The sequence below is a fragment of the Chlamydotis macqueenii genome, chromosome 1 (genome assembly GCF_036417535.1).
Source record: "Chlamydotis macqueenii isolate bChlMac1 chromosome 1, bChlMac1.mat, whole genome shotgun sequence".
In the NCBI taxonomy this organism is placed as follows: domain Eukaryota; kingdom Metazoa; phylum Chordata; class Aves; order Otidiformes; family Otididae; genus Chlamydotis; species Chlamydotis macqueenii.
Window position 1 is genome coordinate 16,286,743 of NC_141556.1, and position 24,031 is coordinate 16,310,773.

Here is a 24,031-nt window from a genome sequence, read left to right on the forward strand (position 1 = left end):
ACTGTGTTTCTTTTCACATGGTAACATATCCTGGTCTGTGCCGACAGCCAACGTCGTGGTCCTCAAGGAGAACACTTGTGAGTGAAGCAGATACGTGCACTCTTCCTTTAAAATGGGACTTTTTGAGCAGACTCTGACCTATCCTTGCCTAGGGTGTATTTGGAGATCAGTTGATCTTCGTACATCTAGTGATTGTGTAGTTGTGCGACTCCTTAATAGTTACATAAAAATGTGTAAATTTTTTTGAAATATTCTGATTTTCCTATGAGCCTCACATTTGTTCTTACTGACACTGAAATAGCTGGGATCACTGTAAGTGCCTGAGAAATGACCGTTCGCTTAATTGCTTGTATTTGAATATGGTTGAACGTGGTGTTGGAGTGGAAATGTGCCCCTTCAAAATGGTGACTCTGGTCGGGCTCCGCTCCACTCTTCATGATTCCATTTTCCTTGTGTTATTAGGGCCACCTTCTCTTGTTAGGACCAGCTGTAAGCTGCTGCATAAGAAACACAGGTTAAAAACATGATGTCTGTCCAAAACTTAAACAGTTCTTTTTAAAATTTTAAAACAAATGGAGTTCAGTAGGGGAGCACAAGAGGAGACTGAGATGCATCATAAATACCAGTTTTTATACATATGCACCCAGGTTAGTGTTTTCTGAATTATGTCAATCATCACGGGCCGGTCAGCCTCACCTCTGTGCCTGGCAAGGTCATGGAGCAGATTCTCCTGGAAACCATGCTAAGGCACATGGAGAGCAAGGAGGTGGTTGGTGACAGCCAACATGGCTTCACCAAGGGCAGATCGTGCCTGACCAATTTGGTGGCCTTCTATGACGGGGTGACGGCATCGGTGGACAAGGGACGAGCAACTGACATCATCTACCTGGACTTGTGCAAAGCTTTTGACACTGTCCCGCATGACATCCTTCTCTCTAAACTAGAGAGACATGGGTTTGATGGACGGACCACTCGGTGGATAAGGAGTTGGCTGGATGGCCGCACTCAGAGAGTGGTGGTCAACGGCTCGATGTCCATGTGGAGACCGGTCACGAGTGGCGTCCCTCAGGGGTCCGTGCTGGGCCCGGCCCTGTTCAGCATCTTTGTCGGTGACATGGACAGTGGGATAGAGTGCACCCTCAGCAAGTTCGCCGATGACACCAAGTTGTGTGGTGCCATCGATACGCTGGAAGGGAGGGATGCCATCCAGAGGGACCTTGACAGGCTGGAGAGGTGGGCCCGTGCCAACCTCATGAAATTCAACCAGGCTAAGTGCAAGGTCCTGCACCTGGGTCGTGGCAATCCCAGGCACAAATACAGGCTGGGCAGGGAATGGATTGAGAGCAGCCCTGAGGAGAAGGACTTGGGAGTGCTGGTGGATGAGAAGCTTAACATGAGCAGGCAATGCGCCCTTGCGGCCCAGAAGGCCAACCGCATCCTGGGCTGCATCAAGAGGAGCATGGCCAGCAGGTCGAGGGAGGTGATTCTGCCCCTCTACTCTGCCCTGGTGAGACCCCACCTGGAGTACTGTGTCCAGTTCTGGAGCCCCCAGCACAAGAAGGACATGGACCAGTTGGAGAAGGTCCAGAGGAGGGCCACGAAGATGATAAAAGGGCTGGAGCACCTTTCCTATGAGGACAGGCTGAGAGAGTTGGGGCTTTTGAGCCTGGAGAAGAGGAGGCTCTGGGGAGGCCTGATAGCGGTCTTCCAGTACCTCAAGGGGGCCTACAAGAAAGATGGGGAGAGGCTGTTCAGTAGGGCCTGTTGCGATAGGACGAGAGGTAATGGTTTTAAAATAGAGGGGGGTAGATTTGGATTAGAAATTAGGAAAAAATTTTTTACGATGCGAATTATAGAACACTGGAACAGGTTGCCCAGAAAGGTGGTGGAGGCCCCATCTCTGGAAATGTTCAAGGCCAGGCTGGATGAGGCTCTGAGCAACCTGATCTAGTCAGGGATGTCCCTGCTCCTTGCAGGGGGGTTGGACTAGATGACCTTTGGGGGTCCCTTCCAACCCTAACCATTCTATGCTTCTATTTGGATATTGCCCTTTCTTTTAGATGGTGGGTTAACTTCATGAGGGTACTGAAATTTATGAGTAGATAGATCTTTCAGAATTCCTGTATCTTTTTGAAAAAATGGGCCTCAGGTCTCTAAATAATTTAGTACAGTCTTTATGATCTTCCTTTCTATCTGCTAGATCTGTGAGGTTGCACAGAAGCAATGAAAAAGTCCTTGTCCTGCATGCTTCTGCCTTGTAGTGCTTACTTAGCTGGTGGAAAAGAGGTTATCTTACATTCTACTGGATTTTCCACAGCTTTTTAAACAATTTCCTTTAAAAATATTTTATATTTATTAAAAAAAACTGCTGATAAACATGGCATTTAGGCAATGCCATTCTGTCTTCATTATGCTGAAAACAATCAGAAGGATTTCCACTCAGTTACGGCAAGCAGCTTGCAGATTAGATGTATTCCATAGTACATGAGAGAATTGTCCATTATGGAGTATTAATTCTATTTGCCTTAAAAACAGCATAATGAAGCAGGAAGATACGTTTTGCCTGCTGTTTTGTGCAGCATTATAGTTTTGTTGTTTTGTTGGGGTTTTGGTTTTTTTTTTAATTCAGTCTTATCTAGGAGCTCACCAAGTTAGTCACAGCTGATGATACAGGACATCTGTGTGTCAGGTTTTGAAATTTAATGAAAGCAAGACCTTCAGTATGTTCTCCTATTAATCAACAGGCAAAAAAATATTTCAACTGTACAAACAATTGTACATAGATCCAGCTACTTACTGTTGTTCTCACTGACACAATCAAGAATTACTCTTGAGGAACTATCTGAAGTTTTTGCAGAACCAGTCTCTCTCTGATTCTTGGAAAACAATAAGACTGCTTCATGGTGAAGGTACGTTAAAAACAGTCTGTGCATCTTGCTGGAGGAATTTAGTTGCTACCACTGACAGCATTTTAAAATAAATCAAAAGAGGTTACTAATCTGATTCTCCATAGGCTTTCTTATTTGTGCAAATAGAAGTAAACTGCTTCCATGCTGGTTTTGTGTTGATGCTAATGATTCTATCTGCAGAATTGTGAAGAATCATTCTTTATTGTGAAGTACTTCATTATATTTGAAACCCTAGAGTGGCTGGAACATAAAAATTCACATAGGCTGTATGTGAATCCTCCAGAAATTGGAAGATTTAAAAACCTGTTATGAACATCAGCTTTTCATAATCATCAGTTCTCATGACAAAACTTGTCTTAGGATCATAGCCCAAGAGATTATAATCTATTCTTCTCTGCATTTTAAAGTTGTAAATTATTATGAGTTCAGCCAGTGATAGTACTTAAGCAAGTGGTTGATTTGGAATCGCTGCTCCAGCAAGATATAATCTGCAGTAGGAAAAACTTGGCCTTTTGTCCCTGTCTTCTGGATCACAGACAAGAACTATATGTCCACTACATTGTGGATTTTTCACACTTTGGTAAAAATGGCCATGCTGCCTCAGACAAAGTCTGTCTCACCACCATTCTGTCCTGATAGTGGCCAACGCATGGTGGATCATAACTTTGCTTTTGGTTTTGCTTCTGCCATTTTATATAGCCCTTTTTCTGTCTTATCTTGAAACAACTGTGTTCTCCACTCACCTTTATTGTGCCACTTTTGATTTTATGAAATTAATGTTGTATTCTGAACTCATAATCCACCTCCTTTCCTCCAGCTTGAAGTACTTGATTTGTTGCTTTCATCTGTAGCTAAAGCAGAGACCTATTTCACTAATGAAGGCAGAATCACGCTAAAGAGACAGTTAATATTTATAGCTTATGAATCCAGATATAAGTACACTAATATGGTATAATTGTATATGCATTTTAGTACCCAGGGGCCGAGTAAGAATAGTATTACTACTTGTGTATGTTGGAACTGTTCCATTAATTTGTTCTTTTTGCCTTTTTCTCAGTCTTTCCCTGTTTCTACCATATTCTCTTTTTGAGATGAGGAGGAGAAAGCAAAGGGGGCCAGAACTACATACAGCTCTTAACAGTCATAGAATCACAGGATGGTTTGGGTTGGGCATCAACCTAGTGGGTAGGGACTTTTCCCACTAGATCAGGTTGCTCAGAGCCTCATGCATCCTGACCTTGAACACTTCCAGGGATGAGGCATCCACAACTTCTCTGGGAAAGCTGTCCCGGTATCTCATGACCCTCATAGTAAAGAATTTCTTCCTTATATCAAATCTAATCTACTCTCTTTTAGTTTAAAAATATTACCTCTTGTCCTGTCACTACAGTCCCTGGTAAAAAGTCTCTCCCCATCTATCTTGTAACTCCCCTTTCTATATTGAAAGGCCACAATAAGGTCTCCCTTATTGCTATATCATATTTCATACGTGTTATGGGAGTTGTCAATTCAGTATTGTACTCTTGCTGATTTCAATATTGATTTGTATTCTCTGCAGAGGTTATAAATTCAGTAAAAACTGTCAGTCTAGTGTTACTGACAGGTTCTTGATTAATGAAGCCTAGGACTGAAATTGCAAAAAGGGGTGGATCTGCTGTTGGCGGTATGGAGATGGCTGAATTTTACAGGATCTATAAATAAGGAAGCTTTTCAGTCACTGTTGCTTAAGATAACTGTGAAAATAGAACTATTAATACATATTGGAAAACCAGTAAGGTTTTGACAGAAGTAGAATGAAGTACACTACCATAGGGTGTCATGATAATCTGTATTAAGTTTAATCAGTATTAGGTTTATTTGGTTGTTTGTTTTTTTTTTTTTTTATGTTTACTACTGTGAAGGACCAGACTTACCTTTTCATGGTATTCTTAGTGTGATGTAGGTTTCATGTAAGAATCATGTAGATGACCTCTGAAGATTATCTAATCCAGTCCCTAATCAAAGCAGGACAAGTCAGAGCAGGTTGTTCATGAACTTTTTTCAGTGAAATTTTGACCATGATCTGTCTGCATCTCTCTCTCTGTGTTTGGCCACTTCTGTGGTACAAAATAAACAGACAAAGACTTCACAGCTGGTGCGAATTTTATGCATTCCAGCTTGTCTGCTGCCTTTTGTCCTACCCTGGACACCTCTGAGGAGCCTGGATTTGTCAATGCTATGGGTTGGACGGGGCTCTGAGCAACCTGATCTGTTTGGAGATGTCCCTGCTTCTTGCAGGGTTGGACTAGATGACCTTTAAAGGTCTCTTCCAACCCAAACTATGATTCTGTGGCCCTCTGCGTGGTAGCTATAGACAGCAGAGGCTTTTCCCTTTACATTCTCTTTTAAAGCTGAACAATCTCAGTTGTTCCAGCATCTCCTCGTACGTCATGCGCTCCAGCCCCTTCCACCTTGGTGGTTCTCTTCCAGACTCATGCAGCGGTGTGGTGTGCTGCTCAAGCTGTGGTTCTCGCAGGTGCTGGGTGGAGCGGAAGAACTGCCTCCTTCACTGCTGGCAATGCTCCTGCTCCTCCTCTCAGGATGAGGTCAGCCTTCCCTGCTGGAAAACATGATTGAGTGGTAACGGTTGTCTTAGAGCCCTTTGTGTTTCTGATAGAAGATGGTTAATACTAAAATGTAAATTGGCTAGTCCTTTTAGATAAGGTATGATCTGAGGCTGCAGTTCAGTAAAATGTTTATGTGTGTATCTGTCCATCTGTCTTCAGTGGAACTCAAGTTTGTGTTCAAATTTAAATGCTTCATTTAAAAAAAAAATGTTGAAGCAGTTTCTTAAGACTTGTTATTTTCAGCTTCAGATTGGTCTGCCGTGCTGTCTGTCACACATCCATTGCTGGTGCTGTCTTCTTGTTAGGAAACCAAAGTTAAAGTTACTTTGTCTTTAACCTACAGTGACTTTTTGATTTTTCTCCTCTCTGGTAGTTTTGGAACCCAACTGAGCTGTGCTAAAATGTTATTGATTTCAAAACAAGTTTTTAAAATGTGTTTAAATGTGGACCTCATCTCTAATTTAAGGTTTTTTTCTTTACTTTTATTTTTAATGAAGCTCTTATGCTGATGGCATCTGAATTTTAATAACTGAGAGGAGTTTTTCAGGCCCCCTAGATAAATTGGTTTTTTAAATTTTTTTTTAATGAGATCGTCTAAACTAAATGTGCTATTAGTAAAGTAAAAAAAAAAAAAAAAAAAAAAAGAGTGACCATGCAACATATTGTATCCATAATTTCCCACTGAGACTTTCATTGGCCTCCAGGCTCCTTTCTCAGTTCTATAATTTCGCTTTTTACCTGTCCCTCCTAGGAATGTGTCCCTGTGTCTCATCCTCTTGGAGAGCAAGGAGTAGAAATCCGTTTTCACTGTTAAACTGCTGGCATAGGGCAAGAACAGGGATATCTCATTTGGAAACAAGGGATTAGAGGGAGGGGAAAATAGTATCACTAAAGTAAGATTTTGGGCAGAAAAAAAATTGCAAAAAGTGTAAGGCTTGAAATGTGTTGCCCAGGAAATAAAATCCAATTTTTGTACAGATGTTAATACAGTAACAGCTGGGAAGATCAGGTTGAGAGTAGGTTACTGACTGGGTTGGAGGGAGCTCAGAGGTGTCAGGTTTTTTTATTCTCTTTTAATTGAAGAACAAGAGAAACAACACACACACACACACACGCGCGCACACACACACACACACACAAAAGCAGCACTCTTCAAACTGCCCTAACTGCACATTTCTTTTAAGTGTCTTTACTTAAAGCTTTCTCCTTCCAGATTGCTGAATGCCGTGCACTGCACTTCATTACTTGATGAGAGCGTGGAGCAGGAAGCTCTTCAGGCTGTTACAGCACTTGGCTTGTTCTGGTTGTGCCTGTGTAATGCTGGCCACATCACCTCTTTCCTCACCTGCTTCCTCCAGCTTTAAGAGAGGGTCTTGTTACTGTTTCCTATGTAAAGCGGTTCTAGGGAAGACATAAGAAGAAAAGTTTGTTTGCTAAAACCACATTGCAGGCTATAGGTGTGCGCAAGTCCACCTTCACACCTATTGTTTTAGTTCTAAGGTGCTTGCCCCAGCTAGAAGGAAAGCACAACGTGATCCTTGCTTTTGTATGTCCCCACCCCAGTTTTCCTATCAAAGAAACAGACCAACCTCCCAGTCCCTAATTCCCCCTCTCCGCCGGTGTGACAGCACGGTGCTGGGGTCCCTCTTCCACCCGCACAGGCTGCCATCGGTCATTGTGGCCGCTCTCTCAGCTCCTGCTGGCATCATGTAAATGGCCGCTCTTCTCTGTTTGTTACCAGTTTTGTCATGGTTTCTCTAGTTTTAAAGGACTTCATTACAGTAGTTTCTGTTTTCTATAAAGAACATGTCATACAGAGCCAAACCGTACTCCTTTTTTTGCTTCCCTACTTGCCGCTGCTTTCTGGCCTATTCAAAGGTATTCTTAACCACTGCTGCCTTTGCACAAGTACTCAGTGATATAGATTTTCTGTCACCAAAGCCTTATATCATAGAACGTGGTAGCAAGAGAGATATTTTTTTTTTTTTCCCCTTTTACAGATAAAAGAAAATTGCTTTGTTTTCAGGATTCCCGAAAGACCGACTCAACTTGCTGTCAAAACAAAACAAAAGAAATCTTTATTCTTAGTGTTTCTGTTCTTAATGTGTGGATTTAAAAGATCCTTTGGAGGGACTGTTTATTTGAAACCTAGGTTTCCTGAGCAAAAAAAAACAACCTCTCAGTTCATCTAGGCATGAAAAAACCTCCTTGCACTATTTAATTCTCTAGAACCAGAATGGTTATGTCTAATTAGCTTTTATTTGCTTTTAGAGCGGGCTGTCTTGTTATGCCTTTGGATGTATTTGCTGTGGAGAACTGAAAAATACTACAACTCGGTTATTAGGCAAACTCTTTCTCATTCTTGGCTGATGGGGGGCTACACAGAAGGGTGGCTCAAGCAAGCAACCTTTTGAGCTTTTTCAAAGGATGAGAGAACTATATGAGGTAGGAAATTTCCTCTAGTGCTGGGAGTGGTTCTTCCAATGTTACTGGAAACATTGTGAAACAGTGGGGAAGAGCTTGGTACTTTGGTAAAATTCTTTTATATCTTGTAGGATAAGTAATGCAGGTTTGATCTTAAAGCTACTTCTCTTTTCTTGTGATTTGGTAAATTTTACAGAAAGGAAAAATGAGTGAAGTTGATACTTTTAGAAAATAGTCATGTAATAGGCTAGAAGAGGGAAAGGATGTTTGCTTTACTATGTAATTCATATGCAGAAAATAATAGCTAGCTCTGATTCTTTGGAGGAGAAGTCTTAGGTGGAGGAATGTTCTGAAGATGATGAAGAGAAAGCTGAGCTAGAAGCTATCATTTTGTAAAGAAAGACAGAGCAGGGACATGGTTCCCATGTGTTTCTTCTGTTACCCAGGTCACCAGCCTGAAGTTTCTTTTTTCTGTCCCATTTCTAACTATGGAGCTGTACTTTGAAGATGTATCTGGATGGAATAGAGGGTATTGACTGGCATTAGGATAAGAACATGTCTGAGAAACTAATCTTAAAGTTGAGCTCAATTGATGCTAAACTGATGAGTGACTGTCTTATTGCTTGACTACTCCTGCCTCTTTGGAAACAATCCTCTACAGCAAGAGCACAAAATTCTGGCAGGAGCCCTACATAATTTTAAGCTGTTGCTACAAGCTGTTACTTAGATTAGCTGGCAAAAGAATGTTTGAACCTGCAAATGACTTTGGCAGAGCCCAGCCTCTAACCATAGTTGCCTGGCTGTGAAATTTTGCCAGGTATTGTACTAATCTTTTGAGGGATGGGGGATCACAAGTTTTCCAGGCACCAGATGTCTGCCTGCATTTGCTGGGAGATTTTAGGTTGGCTTTATGTCTATCTACAATATTTTCATTTCCCTGAATGTATATGCAGTACATTGTGAGAAGGAGATGCTGAGACACCATTAATACCCATTCTTCTGCTTTTTAGCTTTCATTATTTGAACTCCTTTTAGAACTAGAGTTTGCGTTGTTGTCTTTGAAGAGTATCTATATATCTTAGTTGGCAGCTCCTGTGATCACCATACAATCCATTTTACCTAAAGAGGAAAATCAAAATGCCTTACTAGGTGATTCTTAATTTCCAAACCTTACTTGTGGATTATGCCTAGTAACAAGAATAACAGCTAAAATATAAGAAGCTGGTGTTAAAAGTTTCATAAAATTTAACATTTGGAAAGCATCACTCGCTTTTCAGAAGTAATGTTTAGGCAAGAAGAGCTCCTCCTCCCCTGTTTAGTTTAGTGTAAGCTAATACCTTTTTTTTTTTTAATTTGAAGCCGAACTTCCAAATCCATTTTTGCCTTTTGCTTATGAGGATGAATGTCTAGTTAGACAGTTTAGGCCTGGCTAAGAAAAAGCCAGTGAGACCACAGCAAACCACGTCACTTATTACCACTTCATGTAATGTCACCTTCTACAACAGCAGGATCCTTGTTTTTCCATGCTTTTGATCTATTGCTGCCATTTTGCACTCTCACTAAAGCAAGCCTCAGCTGCCCTTCACTGCAGCGTATTTTGAACCCTTGTAAACATATGCACTAAGGAAATTTACTGCAGATAAAGTAATTATCTGAAACCACAGCACAAAAAGTCTAACCAAATCTAGTTTCATGAAATTAATCATGACATTAGGAGGTCTCATCCATGTGACTTCATTTTTATTCATAGATTAGAAGGAGGAAAACAAATGTCTCAGTAGTTTCTCAAGTTCAAATGAAGTGGTTCAAATGCAGGAATGTTTCTAAATCTCCTAACTGAAGAGAAAACAACAGCAATTAAGGCAGAAGTAGCATTAAAAAAAGACTGACTTTCGGAGACAAGTATCTATTTTCTTTTATTGTAAAAACTGCCAAATGTTTATTTTTTTGTGATGTATCTTTTGCATCACCTTTTGCATCACCCTCTAGTTCTGTGAGCAGTTAAGTTGCTCCATTTTTTAAAGATTTGATTATTTTATTTGTTGTGCTATTTTCATCTATTGTAATAACTAACAGCAGATTTAATGGCTTTCAGAAACTCCTGAAGTGTAATTTCAGTTTTCAGAAGACTTACTTCCAGAAGAAAAATGTATTTACTTCTGAATACTTGTTTTGTTTTTCTTTTTTTTAGTTTAGACATATTCTCTGTTGTTAACAACCATGTTTTGCCTAGAGTTGTTTGTTTTTAAGAAGGCTGTAATATGTGAACTCAACAGAAGATGGATGGCAGGACTGATGATAGGAAAATGCAAAAATAGTATAGTTAGTTTTAGGGCTAGATAATTTTAATAAAAAGTTTCAAACACATTTTCTTTTTAAAACCAGCCACCTTGCAGTCAGAGTCCTTTAGGTTTTTTAGTGGAGTTGGTAAAGCTCCTTTAATATAGAGATTAACGATTTCTTTTATTTCTTTCATTCTGTTTATTGGTTTATAAACCTGAAGGCTGTGAATTTTATGAAAGAAAATCCTTTAATTTTGTGTATGCTAATTGATATGTACAGTTACCATGGTACAGATTTGGAGTGAAACTTTTAAATCTCTGACTTGAAGCAGTAAGATGATTTTTAGCATCATTTTTCTGTTACAATTAATCAGAAGTCTGAAAAATTCCAAATACTTCCTGAATTTAGCTGACTGGATGCTCTAAAGGTGTAAAATGCTAAAGTAAAGGTCTGAACTTTACTACATGCTCTTAAAATTTCTGCAGGGCCCTACTTCAGGCATACAGACTGATTTGTCTGATGCAGTTTTGTTGGGAGTTCATGACTCTGAGTTGCAAGCCATTGTCTGAGAACAGCTGCTTTAATTTCTAGCTATTCATTTTAATGCCTTCTTTCCAATTATTTTGTACAATGCCGTATTGTGAGTAGAGTTTTATATAACTTTCATCAGATAGCTTAGTGGATTAGGAATTGTTAAAAACTTGCATCAGTTCCTTAAGATGTTTCTGCTTCCTTTCCTAACAACCCCCTGCTGTAGAGCTTCAGCTTATTTGGTGAGCGTAGTCACTGAATTTCAGTGTGTTCACTGTGAACTTCAACACTTAGGTTGGCTGTAAGGTCCTTTGTAGATAAAGATGGGTTTTGAACTCCATTAAGGACTTTATAGGAAGTGTATGAAGAATGGAGGATCTCTGATGGGCATTCAGCAGCCTGGGTTCACAACTGATGCTGCAGATCAGTTGCCAGATAAAGATTTTTAAGCCCAAAGCCTCCATGCTCAGGTGTGATGCCCAGAATGAAAACCTGAGGGCTGTTGTTTGTGAATTAAGGTTCATAGTTGCATCTGTTAGTAAATCTTTTTTCTTTGAGAAGCTTGGAGTCGAGGAGAATTCCAAGAGTATGTCTGAGCTCTGGGCTGCTCCTAGCTAGCAGCGAGTGCCGATTTTGTTTTTTTTCCACTGAGGAAATGCCACTTTGACTACAGAACCCTTTGATATACTTGTTTACCCAGTGATGTCCTGTGTCTTGCTTGAGAATATTTTACCAGATGTGTAGATTGGCTCTATTTATCTGTCAGCTGATTTTACTCGGCAACATTTTGAAGGTAGTGATGTGGCTGCATGGCAGGAGAGGTGGGACTGTGTGCTGCCTGAATGTTAATGTTACTTGGAAACCAGCTGGAAAATTTGTCAGGCTGCATTCTGCTGTTAATAATCATAGAATCATAGAATAGAATCATAGAGTAGTTTGGGTTGGAAGGGACGTTTAAAAGTCATCTAGTCCAGCCCTCCTGCAAGGAGCAGGGGCATCTCCAACCAGATCAGGTTGCTCAGAGCCCCGGCCAACCTGGCCTTGAATGTTTCCAGGGATGGGGCATCTACCACTTCTTTGGGCAACCTGTTTCAGTCTTCCACCACCCTCACTGTAAAAATTTATCTAATCCTTAGATCTTGTCCCTATCTAATCTGAATCTACCTCCCTCTTTTTTAAAACCATTACCCCTCATTCTATCACAACAGGCCCTGCTGAAGGGTTCCTCCCCATCTTTCCTATAAGCCCCCTTTAGGTACTGGAAGAAGCAAAGTTAAGTGATGGTCCAATTGAGATATGAATTAGAAATACCAATTTTTTTTTAAATAAAGTAAGTTTTTCTTAGGCAGATCTGATGATCTTTCAGTGAATAAAATGTTATCTAAACTTCCTTCTTGAGTTTCACTCTTGAAACTGTTCAAAGATTGTCAGCTTTCTGAAGTTGAAACTCTTTGCATGCAAATAATTTTTCACTACCAGACCCTTCTAGGTTTTTATACTGAATAAGTACCTTTAATGTTTTCTGTGTCTTCAGGAAATACTTTAAAAATCTAAAAATGTAGATCCTCTTCACTTCCTTTTTAAAAGTGGTGTTTTTTTTTTTAATTTTACTTTAATGGTAACCATTTTGACTTATGCATATTGTGATCTATTTTAGATGTTCTGGGTGGATATACCAGATGTGTGTGATAAGATGTATAAAACATAGAATTTTTCACCAGACTATGTTCTGCCCTAAACACCATTCTGGGCAGAAAGAAATTCAAGCAAATAATAGAGTCAAGTATTTTAAGTTTTTGCCCGATATCATACAGCTTTCTGTATTACTTTTTTTTTTTTAATAGGATACTTTGAAAATTTAAAATTAACAGAGAAGAAAACTTTCTGTTTGCCAGACATTTTTTGTTCTCTCTTAATTGAGAAACAGTTTCCTGCTTTTTAAATTCAGCCTCATACCATTGCTACCAAAAGTATGAAAAAAATTAAATTAAATTTGCAGCTGTGCAGAATAGATCTATCCCATACCTTAAAAGTACCCACACATGCAACTGGTTTTTGGAAATCAGGTCTATGGGGGACTAGGGAGAACACTTCATCTGCAAGATCCAGATCTGAGCAGTGAGTAATGGCATTTCTGAAATGAGCTCTCAATTATAGTGGGAGCTTTTAGAGAGGAAACAACAACTGAGTACGTTCAGTAGCAGCAGATGTGCAATCTGTTAGTATGATGTCGGAGAACTGTCCGTTTGCCACCAGTAGTATACACTGTGTGCAAAAATGGTTTCATTTTTTTGCCTGGGCTTCTTGTAAATCATCTTTGGCAGTGCGGAAGAATAGAGCTGAAATGATCAAGTTGTTAAAAAATAATGTAAATAATCCAAGTTCGTTTGAAACTAAGGTGCAAAGCCTGTTATGCCTGGGAAAGTTATCTTCATAGCGATCACTTAAGAACTGTTACGTATTCTTTTGTTTGTTTGTTTTTTTTTAAGCTGGACCTGTGATCTGCAGAATGCTAACATACCCTCCAACTCGAAGAGCCTTAATTGTGGGTTGTGGTCTGCAGATGTTTCAACAACTGTCAGGGATTAACACCGTCATGTATGTATTTACTGCTTGCTTCTTTTTATAAAGTATAAGAAAAAGACAATTAGACCAGAAACAGTTGTAGATGGGCTTCTGGAGAAAATCTGAAATGTGAAAAATTGAGTGCAAGATCTGGAATGCTGGTTTGAAATCCAGTTATTGATATATTGGGCATCTCAAAAAATTGGTACAAGGGGATGTTAGTATATGGGCGAACATTTTTTAGAGGGCTGAGAATGTAAACTGTACTCTGGGAGATGTGTTATTTTATGTTAGGGTTTACAGTCAAAGCTCTGTATGTGTAGACAAGAAAGTACACTTACAGTTTGAATTTGTGTGCAAATAGATCAAAATATGGTGAAGATTAGGCTGCTGACCATGTAAAGGAGATGGAAAATTGCTGTGCAGTGCTAAAGGAGGCAAGATGCTGAGGGAAGAAGCATTTCCTATTATTACATGATTCTGTTATGTGTATGAAGACTCAGTATATATAGACGTGTAGAACAATATATTGGGTTTTCCGATAAGCTGTCAGCTCACGAGGGGAGTAGCTCTTGAGAAATGTGCAGAGCACGAGACCTAGTTTACGATGTAATTACTGTTGAGCTACCCTACAAGAGTAACCATAATTAATATGATTTCCATATTGTTTTAAGAGCGAGTGTAAAATAGATTGCAGTAAGATCTTACAGAGAGAACCGCACCTAAGGGAGCAAGCTTGTTAGGAAATTGTTAAAAGGAATAGCTAAAAGGATAAAGCCTGGAGTGGTATATAAGAGCCACCATATTAAATGTTAGAATAAGTATCTGCCATCTGTCACAAAGAGGGAAAGAATCCAAACTCAGTCTTGTTAAACTGCAAAGGAGGGAAATCTGTAACAGGTAAAGAGAGACTTTATACAGTAGAAATTATAACTAAATGTGGGAAACATTTGCATGCAAAACTGCTAAGTTGTGTGTAAAAATCAGAAGACAGGCACAGAAGGAGCTTTGAGAAATTCTTCAGGCCCATCAGAAGCGAGAGACCTAATAGACTCCACCTCTATTGGAGGATCAAGGATCCTAAGTTGTGAGAACACTAGCAGAAAATAAATCTTTATAGCAGCAAATCTTACAAAGACTTCTTTTGCATTTGTGTTAATTATGGAGGGTAGATGAGTGTTCCTGCACTGGAGCTTACTTAAGATGTCTCAGATGGTCTGTTTCAGATTCAAGTGTTAGGGGAAGAACTTTTAGAACAAGCTGATTAAAATGAATAATAACAAATTGCCTGAACTAATCAGGGTTCACCCAACAGGTCTAGAGTAATTTGAATACATAATCACTGAATTTGGAAATGTAGCGTAATCTGCATGAAGCTACAACCCAGAAAGTTTTATTTCTGTCCTTATCAAAATGAATTAAAACTGTCATAGAATCAAATGATAAGATGTGCATTTATAAATATGAAAAATGAACACGTACATCAAGAATATAAAATCATAAAGAAGAGCCAGCATGATTGTTGTAGACAGATAATAGCTTGCAAGTTGGTTGGATGTGAGTTCATGGTCATATTAGAACTATATGTCCCATATGAACTAACCATCTGTCACAGAAACTCACAAAAATTAAATTAGATGAGGTGATAAACTCAAACAAGATTTATGGGTAACAAGCTAATAACGAATTCACTTAGCTGTATTTTAACCAAAATTGCTTTAAGACTCCAATATTATTAACAGTCCACAGGTTTGAAATGTCGCTCAGGAATCAGTACTGCACTCAGGAATTCCAGTGATCCAAAATGCGCTCTCGCTCACCTAACAAAGGGAGGGCTCGGAGCCTCAAGGAATTTCCATAGGTGGTGTCCCAACCAAAGGGGAGAGTCCTTGACAGCAGACCTGCTGCTCCAAGGAGGACTTGCTCAGGCTTACCCTCCAGGAGGGCTCCATTTATACCCCAGTTGAATCTGACCCATGGTCATATGTAGTCATGTTGGCTGAAGACTCCGCTTTAAAACAGCCACGTGCTCTGAAAGCTTCTGAGCCACATGGTTCTAAGAAACTTCCTAGCTTAAGGTGGGTGTACCTGCCGCACCATCCTAGTCCGTGACAGCTGCTGCCAGTTTCTTGAAGAAACCAGAAAGTCACAAAATGAAGAGAGAAGCCCCCTCAGGTTAATAACTTTTTAAAATAGGAAAAAAAAAAAAGGGTAAGAATAAAAGATCAGTTATCACAAGCCAAGAGTAGAGTCCTATAGGGATCTATGTGGGTATTTTTCCTGCTTTAATAAGTCTGTGAAGGGGGCTAAACAGCAAAATCACAGCTTATACTCATACACCATTCACGATATTAAGATTCTGTCAACCTGAACAGTTGTGGGAAGATAATACAAGATAACAAATTAATAAAATGTCAAGTGCATTAACTATACAATATTATACAACAATACTTGCAGGAGGGAACTGGCTAACTAACGTGCGTTGCAGTCTAAATTGTTACTACTCAAAAAAGAGGTCTTGAAGTTGCATTGTAGTTCTATACAAACATCATGATAACATCCATGACCAATCTGGAATAGTACAAATAATTGCAGATATATCCTTTAAGGATAAACTAGATTACATATGGGGAAAGAGATACCTGTATTTGAACAGCGTGGTTCGGATTCTGCAGCTTGGAAAAGAAAATAGTTCAGAAGAAACACAAGAGGCGTATAAAGCTACTAGTGTTATGGAGAAGATGTGGAGAGCATGACTATTCATTACTTCTTATAACACACTTTTGATGACTCCTAGCTCTTAGCAGTAGGTTTAAAATAAACATTTTTTTCATGCAACACATAATTACATAGTGGAACTCATTGCCACAGGATGTTACAGATGCCAAATGTAGAAGTAAGTTTAGAAGTTAATTAGGGAAACTTACATAATAAACATTATTAAAATGTTCATTCTCACATTTTGGATCTTACTACTTTAGGATGCCTTACTAGACTAGAATAAAAAATTGACAGTTCACAAGGTTTATGACACTGGTATGTTGATTTTGTTTATTTTAAACGTCATATGTTTTAAAATCTCAAACTCCTTTTTCTGTAGGAGGTTTTACAAATAGTTTGGAATTGACCTAATTTGCTTGTGGATGTGTAGGAGGACAGAATTACAACTATAAAACATAGTTGAATCTTAGCTTTAGAATAAGAAAATGCCTATAATAAACACATGAAGGCACTGTTGTTAAAGAACTGGCTTTTAAACCATTTCCAATATCCAGTATTTTTTTTAAATAACCCAGTATAACTAAATTTTTAGTTATCAGGTATTCAAGGCACTCTCCTATGAAAGGACATTTTTCAAATACAAGTAAGCAGCTGTCTATTGATGGTTTGCTTACGTAGAAATTGGTGAGTGCTTTTTAATGCAGTAATTAAATGGTACCTTAAGGAACTGACAGATTGTATTAACTCTCTAAGCCCTATTTTCCTCTCCATAATGTTTAGTTGTGTCACTCGGGGACTGCTGTTCTGTTGCAGCAGGAAAACAGGCATTGGCTATGGTTGGAGGTTGTAGAATTGTGTGGACTTTCCTTCAGTGGTTTTGCAAACTTGTTTACCAAAAACAGTCACAAAAAATGTTTTGATGGTTAGTGTTCATGTAACTTTGGTGCTGCTGTGAATCGTCTTTTCTTGGTATACCCCTTTCTAGACTGTCGGAGAAGAGGCTGATGACCCTGACTTGCCGTTGCCTGGCTTTCCCTGGCAGAGAATTTAGCCTCTGGTTGCCCTCTTTCTCCTTCTGTATTTCCATGGGACAATTTTACACTGCAACTAGTTAATTTAACATGGCAGCATCCATGATGGGGCCTGACTTGTTATAATCTTCTGACTTGAGGCTTTCCACTGTTTCTGATTTAAAAGAATTTGCTAAATCTTGTATTTTACTGTAAGAAATTGAGGCCATAGGAGTGAGTTCACGTGTGTCTGAAAATCTTACATAAAAAAAACCAAACAAACAAATCACAAAGCAGGAAAGTGAAATGAAAATACAAGGAAGAAAACAGTTATAGAATGATTTAATACTTCCCTAGTTTGTATATGCTTTACTGAGTAACTCTTACATTTAAGAAAACAAAAGTTTGCATCAAAAAGCCTGGGTGTTAGAGGTAGGAAATTATATAGAGCAATTTTATGGGAGTCTAAAAATAATCACTGTGTACCTGAGGTACCTAGTGGTAGAAGAGATCCTAAAAAGTAGCAAAATACCTGCAAGAAATGCATGAAGACAACTACAGAAATCTAGAGCTTCCATACTTAAGAGTTCAGAAATCTGTTACATATTTTCTGGTTAAAAGCTGAATATCAGTAGTGAAGCCAGTGAAAACAACAATGTCCATGCGTAGCTGGATTTCTCTTGAGGATAGGGAGAGGAAAACGAGAACTTCTGTAAGAATTGCTGCGGACTGTGCTGTGTGCATCTCATTGTGCAATAAACTGATCTAGTTTTGGCACATAAATAGTTTCATATTGTATTTATTTAAATCAGCCATGTGTGTGTTTAACATCCAGCCTGAGGAGCCAGAAACGCTCATTATGAACAGGATGTTATTCAGCGGGTGAGAACGGCGTGCGGAGCAACCTCTGCGTTGAGGAGGTGGATCTAAAAGAGAAGCAAAGTGTAAAAATAGGCTAAGGAGATTGTGACTCTCACAGGAACAAATTCTAGCATGATAAATTTAGGCAGTGAAAGACTAAAGCTCAGTGACCTATTGCTTTGATTCCTTTCTTCTAAGAACAAGGATACTACTCCTGTTTGATAGAGTGCCTGAACTAGAAGAAATGTTTCCTTTTTGTCATGGCTTTTGCCAGCTTAACTGACCTGTAAAAAGGTAACGTTATACAGTTTTAGACGAGCATCTCTCACACTGGTGTGAGCAGATCTTGAAATAGTTTCACTTTTCAGTTTCTTATCATTCTAGTATCTTTTCTTCTTGAAAACGGAAGCTCCTGGTTTCAAGCCTGGAGTCACAAATCCAGCTGACAAGAGATTGAAAAAGACCTTGTGAAGGAAGTTATATTCCAGGAAAGCAGTTTCTACAAATTAGCATTTTAATAGTAACATACCCCAGATTTTTTTTTTAAACTGTGGTGTGCAGATATTTTCAAGCCCACGGTGGCCAATAGTTAAAACTTTGAGGAGCACTATTTTAAGGTAAAACTTGAAGCTAGTTTTTCCTCTTGGTTTCTTCTTTAAAAAAATGAAATAATATTTTAAAAGGAAGAAATTCCTTTTTTGGCAGTGAGAGGCAGAGGGAACTTGAAGAATTTGACTATTTCAGATTGTTTGGTGAAAAACATCAATAGAGTACATGGATGTTGTAGCTATATGCTCATGTTCCTGCAGGACTAGGACTTCTGAAAACATTTCTGGTACTGTGCAGCTCCATTGCTGTTTGGAAAAAAAAAAAAAAAAAGAGCAAACCCAAAACATGGGGAAGAAAGCTTTTGAAAAATATTGGAAGTTATTTTGAATACTGAACAGTAATTTAGCTGTAATTGGAGGGAGTTCAGTATTGTCTTGTCAGAACTGCACATAGGTAGTGTGGTCTGTGCTGGAATTTCTGCTGCTCTTTTGAGAGTTTGCTAATTTTGAGCGAGCTGATGGATGTTCACACAGGCTGCCTGTGCCCTAAAGACTATACATCTGAGATAAGATTGAAGAGACAGCTGTATCATCTTGATTATTCTTGTTCTCGTGGTACTTTAAGGAGACTTGATGAAAGCCAAACAAAATGTTTTGTTTGACAGTTGAAACACTGAGCTTGATGTGATGCTAGTTTCGTAATTTGCCATTATCTTTTCACATTGTGTTAGAAAAGCTTTCTGCAAGAGATAAGTGGTCCAATGTGTCAACAGGGAGAGCTTATGGCCTTCAGCGTTTTTGTTCAGCTTGTATTTTTGCTGATGTATATGTTCTCTTATTCCTAGTTAATAAAATGTTTTTTTTTATTGTTAACATATCCTTGCATCTCCTAAAAGGCAAGTGAATCCACATGTAAAATTTATTAGTATTTGGATTTGGTCCACATATGCTTTTGGGCTCTTAACAATCTTGCTTTTTTAATCTGTGCAAGCAAACAAAAGAAGAAAAAATAAAGGAATGAAAAAAGAAGCATCTTTGTCCAGCTGGCAAGAAATAGGGAGTGGAACAAAATACTATATGGAGAAGGAAAAAAGCTCAGGGTAATGAGAGAGGAAAAAAGCTGGATAAAAGAAAGAAGGAAAAGACAAAAGAGGACAAGAGGAGGTTATGTAAGAAGTGGAAATTGAAGGTTTGAAGATAAGACTATTAAAACAATTAATCTGAAAAGTGAATTAATATAGTATTGAATGTAAATGAGAGAATGAAAGAGAACAGGAGTGGGACTGGAAAGAAGCCAGGATACTTCTGGAGTTTAATAGAGGCTAGAGGGGAGTTTAATGAAAGCAAAGCACATTTCCCAACAGGTTTAATCGCCAGGTCTATTGTGCAGCAGTTGCAGGGCTGGAACCCGTGGGGAGCTGTAAACCTTCGCCTCTGTTCCTTGAAGCCAGCATGAGGCAAGTGCACCTCTCTGTAGCCTTAGGACCCAGCAGGACTTGTAGCAGCACTGGGTACTTCTGCTTGACAGGGATGCGTGACTTAACCCCCAGAGGGATGATGAAAGTCAAGACTGAGAAACTTGCCTTTAAATTTCAGGTTTTAAACATTTTGAAATGAAGTGCTGAATAGGTAGCGTAGAACAATGACTGCAGATAAACCTTTCATTTTTTTTTTTTTGTTTAAGATTGTTGAATAAATACCTTGGTTTATGCATTTCAGCACAAGTAGTAGCAACCTTCTCTAGTCGTTCAGCATTAGCAGCCATAGAGAGATTTATAATTAATGAATTAATGTATTTATGAATTACGACAGGTTTATCATTAATAAGACTTTGCTGGAGCATTGATGGTTGATTTGCATATTGGAAAATAGTTGTTGAGATCTGTAAACAAAAGTTCTATGGCAAAAAGTAATGGTACTTCACTTTTTTTGTGCTTTGTATTCAAGCATTGATTTTTAAGGTTTTATACATTTCTATTCTCTTCTCTGGCTGTGCATTTTAAAACAAAATCCAGAAAGTAGTGTACTTTATTAAAAAACTAAAACAAAACAACAACAGAAAACAACAAACAAAACAAACCCCCAAACTTTACAGAATGCTAAAATGTCATCCAAGTTGCACAGCAGTTACTGAAGAACAATCTGTCTTTTATTGTAGTCTCCACTTTGATTTAAATTGTGCCACAGTAATTACCAAGCAGACTGCCATGTAGCCTTTATTTTTGCATGGCCGGTAACTTGTCGCCTCAGTTGTTCTGGAAAACTTTCAGACCCGACTGTACTTGAAGTCTGATGGAAGGAGGAACAATTACATTAATGTTTTTTCAGATACAAACTTTGTAATATTGTCAAGATAATTGAGAAGTCTTGGTAATTAGCAAGTCTAATTTTCTCTGGTGACTCCGTAACATTAAGGCTGCTATCTGCTTAGGTTTTCATCCTTCAATATTTTTTTTTGTGAGTGGACTGTCCAGTTTATAATTTACTCTTAAATTTTGCATTTTCCCCTTAGGCTTTAGAAGATGTTTAATAAAACAAAAAGAAGCCCTATGTTGTACGTCCAGTTGCTTTTCAGATAATAATCCATTAAATATTTTATTAGGTTTTAATAAATCCTTCCAATAACTTTTTTTTTTTTTTTTTTTGGAGAAGTGACCCTTCATTTTACCATATTACCCTTCCTTCATATTGCAAGATGTTTTATATAGTGCTGCATACAAACTCATAATGTAAAAAACCTTAGTGGAGAAGCAAAATGCATCTTTGGACTTTTCTAGCATACAAATGCTTTTTAGATAGGCTGCAAATATTTTTGGAAAAACAACTAAAGAGAAATCTAGTCAAGCACACCAAATGTCTCTGTTGTATGTGCTATACAGAAATAATGTGATTACCTTGTAACAGCTCTTGAGAGGAACAAATTGTAGTTAATAAATAATGTAATTTAATATTACTCAGTGTAAAACATTCTAAATGAGAATTTATAGAAGCTGCCTGTATCAGTTTCATAGTACCTGAAGAAAAATGAAACCCTAGCTCTGGTATTTTGAAAGGTTTGCACTTTCAGCAACCATTTTTCCATAGTGTTCTATTATCATAGCTGAGCTTATTTCTTTTAAAATAAAGACTCTGTTAAAAAAATATATATTTTTTTTTTTAAAAAAAAGCTCTAAACAGCTGATAGTCACCAACCTGTCCTTACTGGATACTAGTTTTTTGCATAGAAACCAAGCCCTGGAACGTAGTTGGGGTTTTTGGGGTTGGTTTGTTGGGGTTTTTTTTCAGTAAATTGCTGTATCTGAACTGAACAGTTAGTTTCTTTGTGGAAAGATGTCCACGTAAGTTTGGAAGATTATCACACAGCCTAAAGATAGGAGCAGTGGCTTTGTAACTGTGAGCAAAGATAAACCCTGATTTGGAGATGAAAGTGTTGCTTGAAGTACAGGACTTTAGATTGGGCAGAAAAGGTTTACGAGCCAGCAGTTAAGATGCTAGTGGAGTAGGTAACAGAAATGTTAAACACCCTTTCATCAAATGCTGTCTACAGGAACCCTGGACAGTATTTACAACAACTGGGAAATGGCCATATTGGCAGAGTCAGTCCTTTCCATTCCCTCTTTCTGTTTGCCTTCTCCTCCTTCTCGGTGCAGTTCAAGAGGAGTCTGACCATCGTTTATCCAGGCTCTGCTCTGATGTTCTTTCTTCGTCTCGGTCTTTAGAAAATACTGACGTGGGGTGGGAATACTACGTGGTGAGGGGAGTGTGCCTTAGCAATCTGCTAGGAAGTGGCTGAAACATAGATGTGTTGATGACAGGATGCTAGTAGCTGTATCTAAGAACTGAAACCAAACAAGCAAACAAAACATTACCTGGTGAAGGAAAACTGCAGCAGGTCGGGGGGGGGTTGGCGGGGGGTGTGGGAATTAACTCTTTCTTGCACAAGGAGAAAACAGGCTGCTGACTGATTTGGTCGTGAATTAACATGACTTGCACAAATCCTAGCCCTTCTGGATGAGAGGGTGGTGGGTGGTACTGAGTATTGGTATTTAGAGTCATGGACACGAATGGAGAGAGAAAATAGCAGCTCATAGTGCTGGAGAGCTTAAATAGCTCTAAACCTGTGCAAGGAATAGTTAGACCTTAGCCTTCACGTGGATTTTGTACTTAGCCAGCAAGCTACAAGACTGAGCGACCTAGATGGACGTATCTTGTGCTTGTGGCACGAGCAGCCACTTCAGTAAACCTGAACGTTTGTGGGGCTGTCATGATGCTGCTAAAGTTTATGTATCATTTGCTGTGTTTTAAAGACAATTCCTATGCTTTAGAAGTTTTGTTTAGAGAGTTAAATGTTTTTCTTAAATATTTTTGTGTGTGCTTCTTGGAGATGGCCTACAAAACCCCGAGCAGCTTGAGTTTAATGATTTAGCTCCAAAGGCTGTAATTTATCAATTGAAATAATTGTGAGAAGGTGTTAAGGATACAAGTGAGAGAGTAAATCTGTGTTAAAGACACATCACCTGTGTATCAGTGTTGCTAGCAGTAAAACCATGCTATGCAAAGTTTCCAATTAAAAATCACATTTAAAAGAAAGTGAATCTTCTTCTGTTGTGCTGACCTTGTGTGATGGCCAGAAATTAATCTGAGTGAGTTTATAGTTACAGATTTGTAATTCACTGTAAAGCAAACAAACAAAAATCTGTGGCTTTGTTTTTTTGGGCAATGGCATACACCAAACTTCAAGGTTCCCTCTCAGGCTGAAGCTTCTCACTGCTAACACCAGTCCTCTGCGCGTTTCGTGTTCTCATTCCTTTTGAAATAGAAAAAGGAAACCACAACTTTAAGCTACTTAAAGGAAAAAAAAAAGATGCAGAACAAACCAGTGAATCATGATGGAGTTGTTAACTAGATTAAAGCTATACAATGTTCATCTTATTTAAGAAGCTGCTTGCTTTGTCAGTCTGACTAGCCAGAGCTTTTGGAAGATAGTTTTTATAGATACAGCCTTATCCTAAGTATTGGAGATCAAAGAATAGATAATTCAGGTGTAAAAGTTTTGAAGGTTTGAGTACCAGGAAAATCAGAGAAGTAGTTAAAGATGTTATAAAATGGGAGTAATGAGATGAAATGAAGTAAAATCTAGAATGATTATCAGAACATAGTTTAGTGCTTAGAGATATTATATTGAGTGTCTCAAGGGAAGTAGGAAACACTCATCATTTCTAATTGCTTAAACTGTTACAACAGTAGAGAATATATTAGAAGTAACGTATTTGAGTTTTTTTGGTGTTGGAATTAGTAGACATACAATAGAAGATGAATGTAAGTTTTAAAAAAAGGCTGATTTCCTTTAAATTAAACTTCTACATCCCACCTTTCTTTTGATAATTCTCATAATCTATCCATTTATTGTTAAAAAAAATCCAACAAAACCAAACAAAACCCCCTGTAAAACCTAGACAAATTTAAAACATCCTAGACTGCCAAACACATTAAATGATATTGAGGTGGATGTCTATTTGCATTGTAATTTTCCTCAGGTTTAAAAATAAACGATGAAAAACTTTCACAAATTC

The 24,031-nt window shown here is 38.5% G+C and overlaps 1 protein-coding gene across 1 annotated transcript in view; it reads left to right on the top strand.

Moving 5' to 3' along the window:
• Positions 1-24,031, top strand: part of SLC2A13 (solute carrier family 2 member 13) — a 164,448-nt gene that overhangs the window by 61,065 nt on the left and 79,352 nt on the right. The window contains exon 4 of the mRNA XM_086746712.1: positions 13,243-13,351. Within this exon, the coding sequence (XP_086602838.1) occupies positions 13,243-13,351 (109 nt within the window). The remainder of the gene's footprint in view (positions 1-13,242; positions 13,352-24,031) is intronic.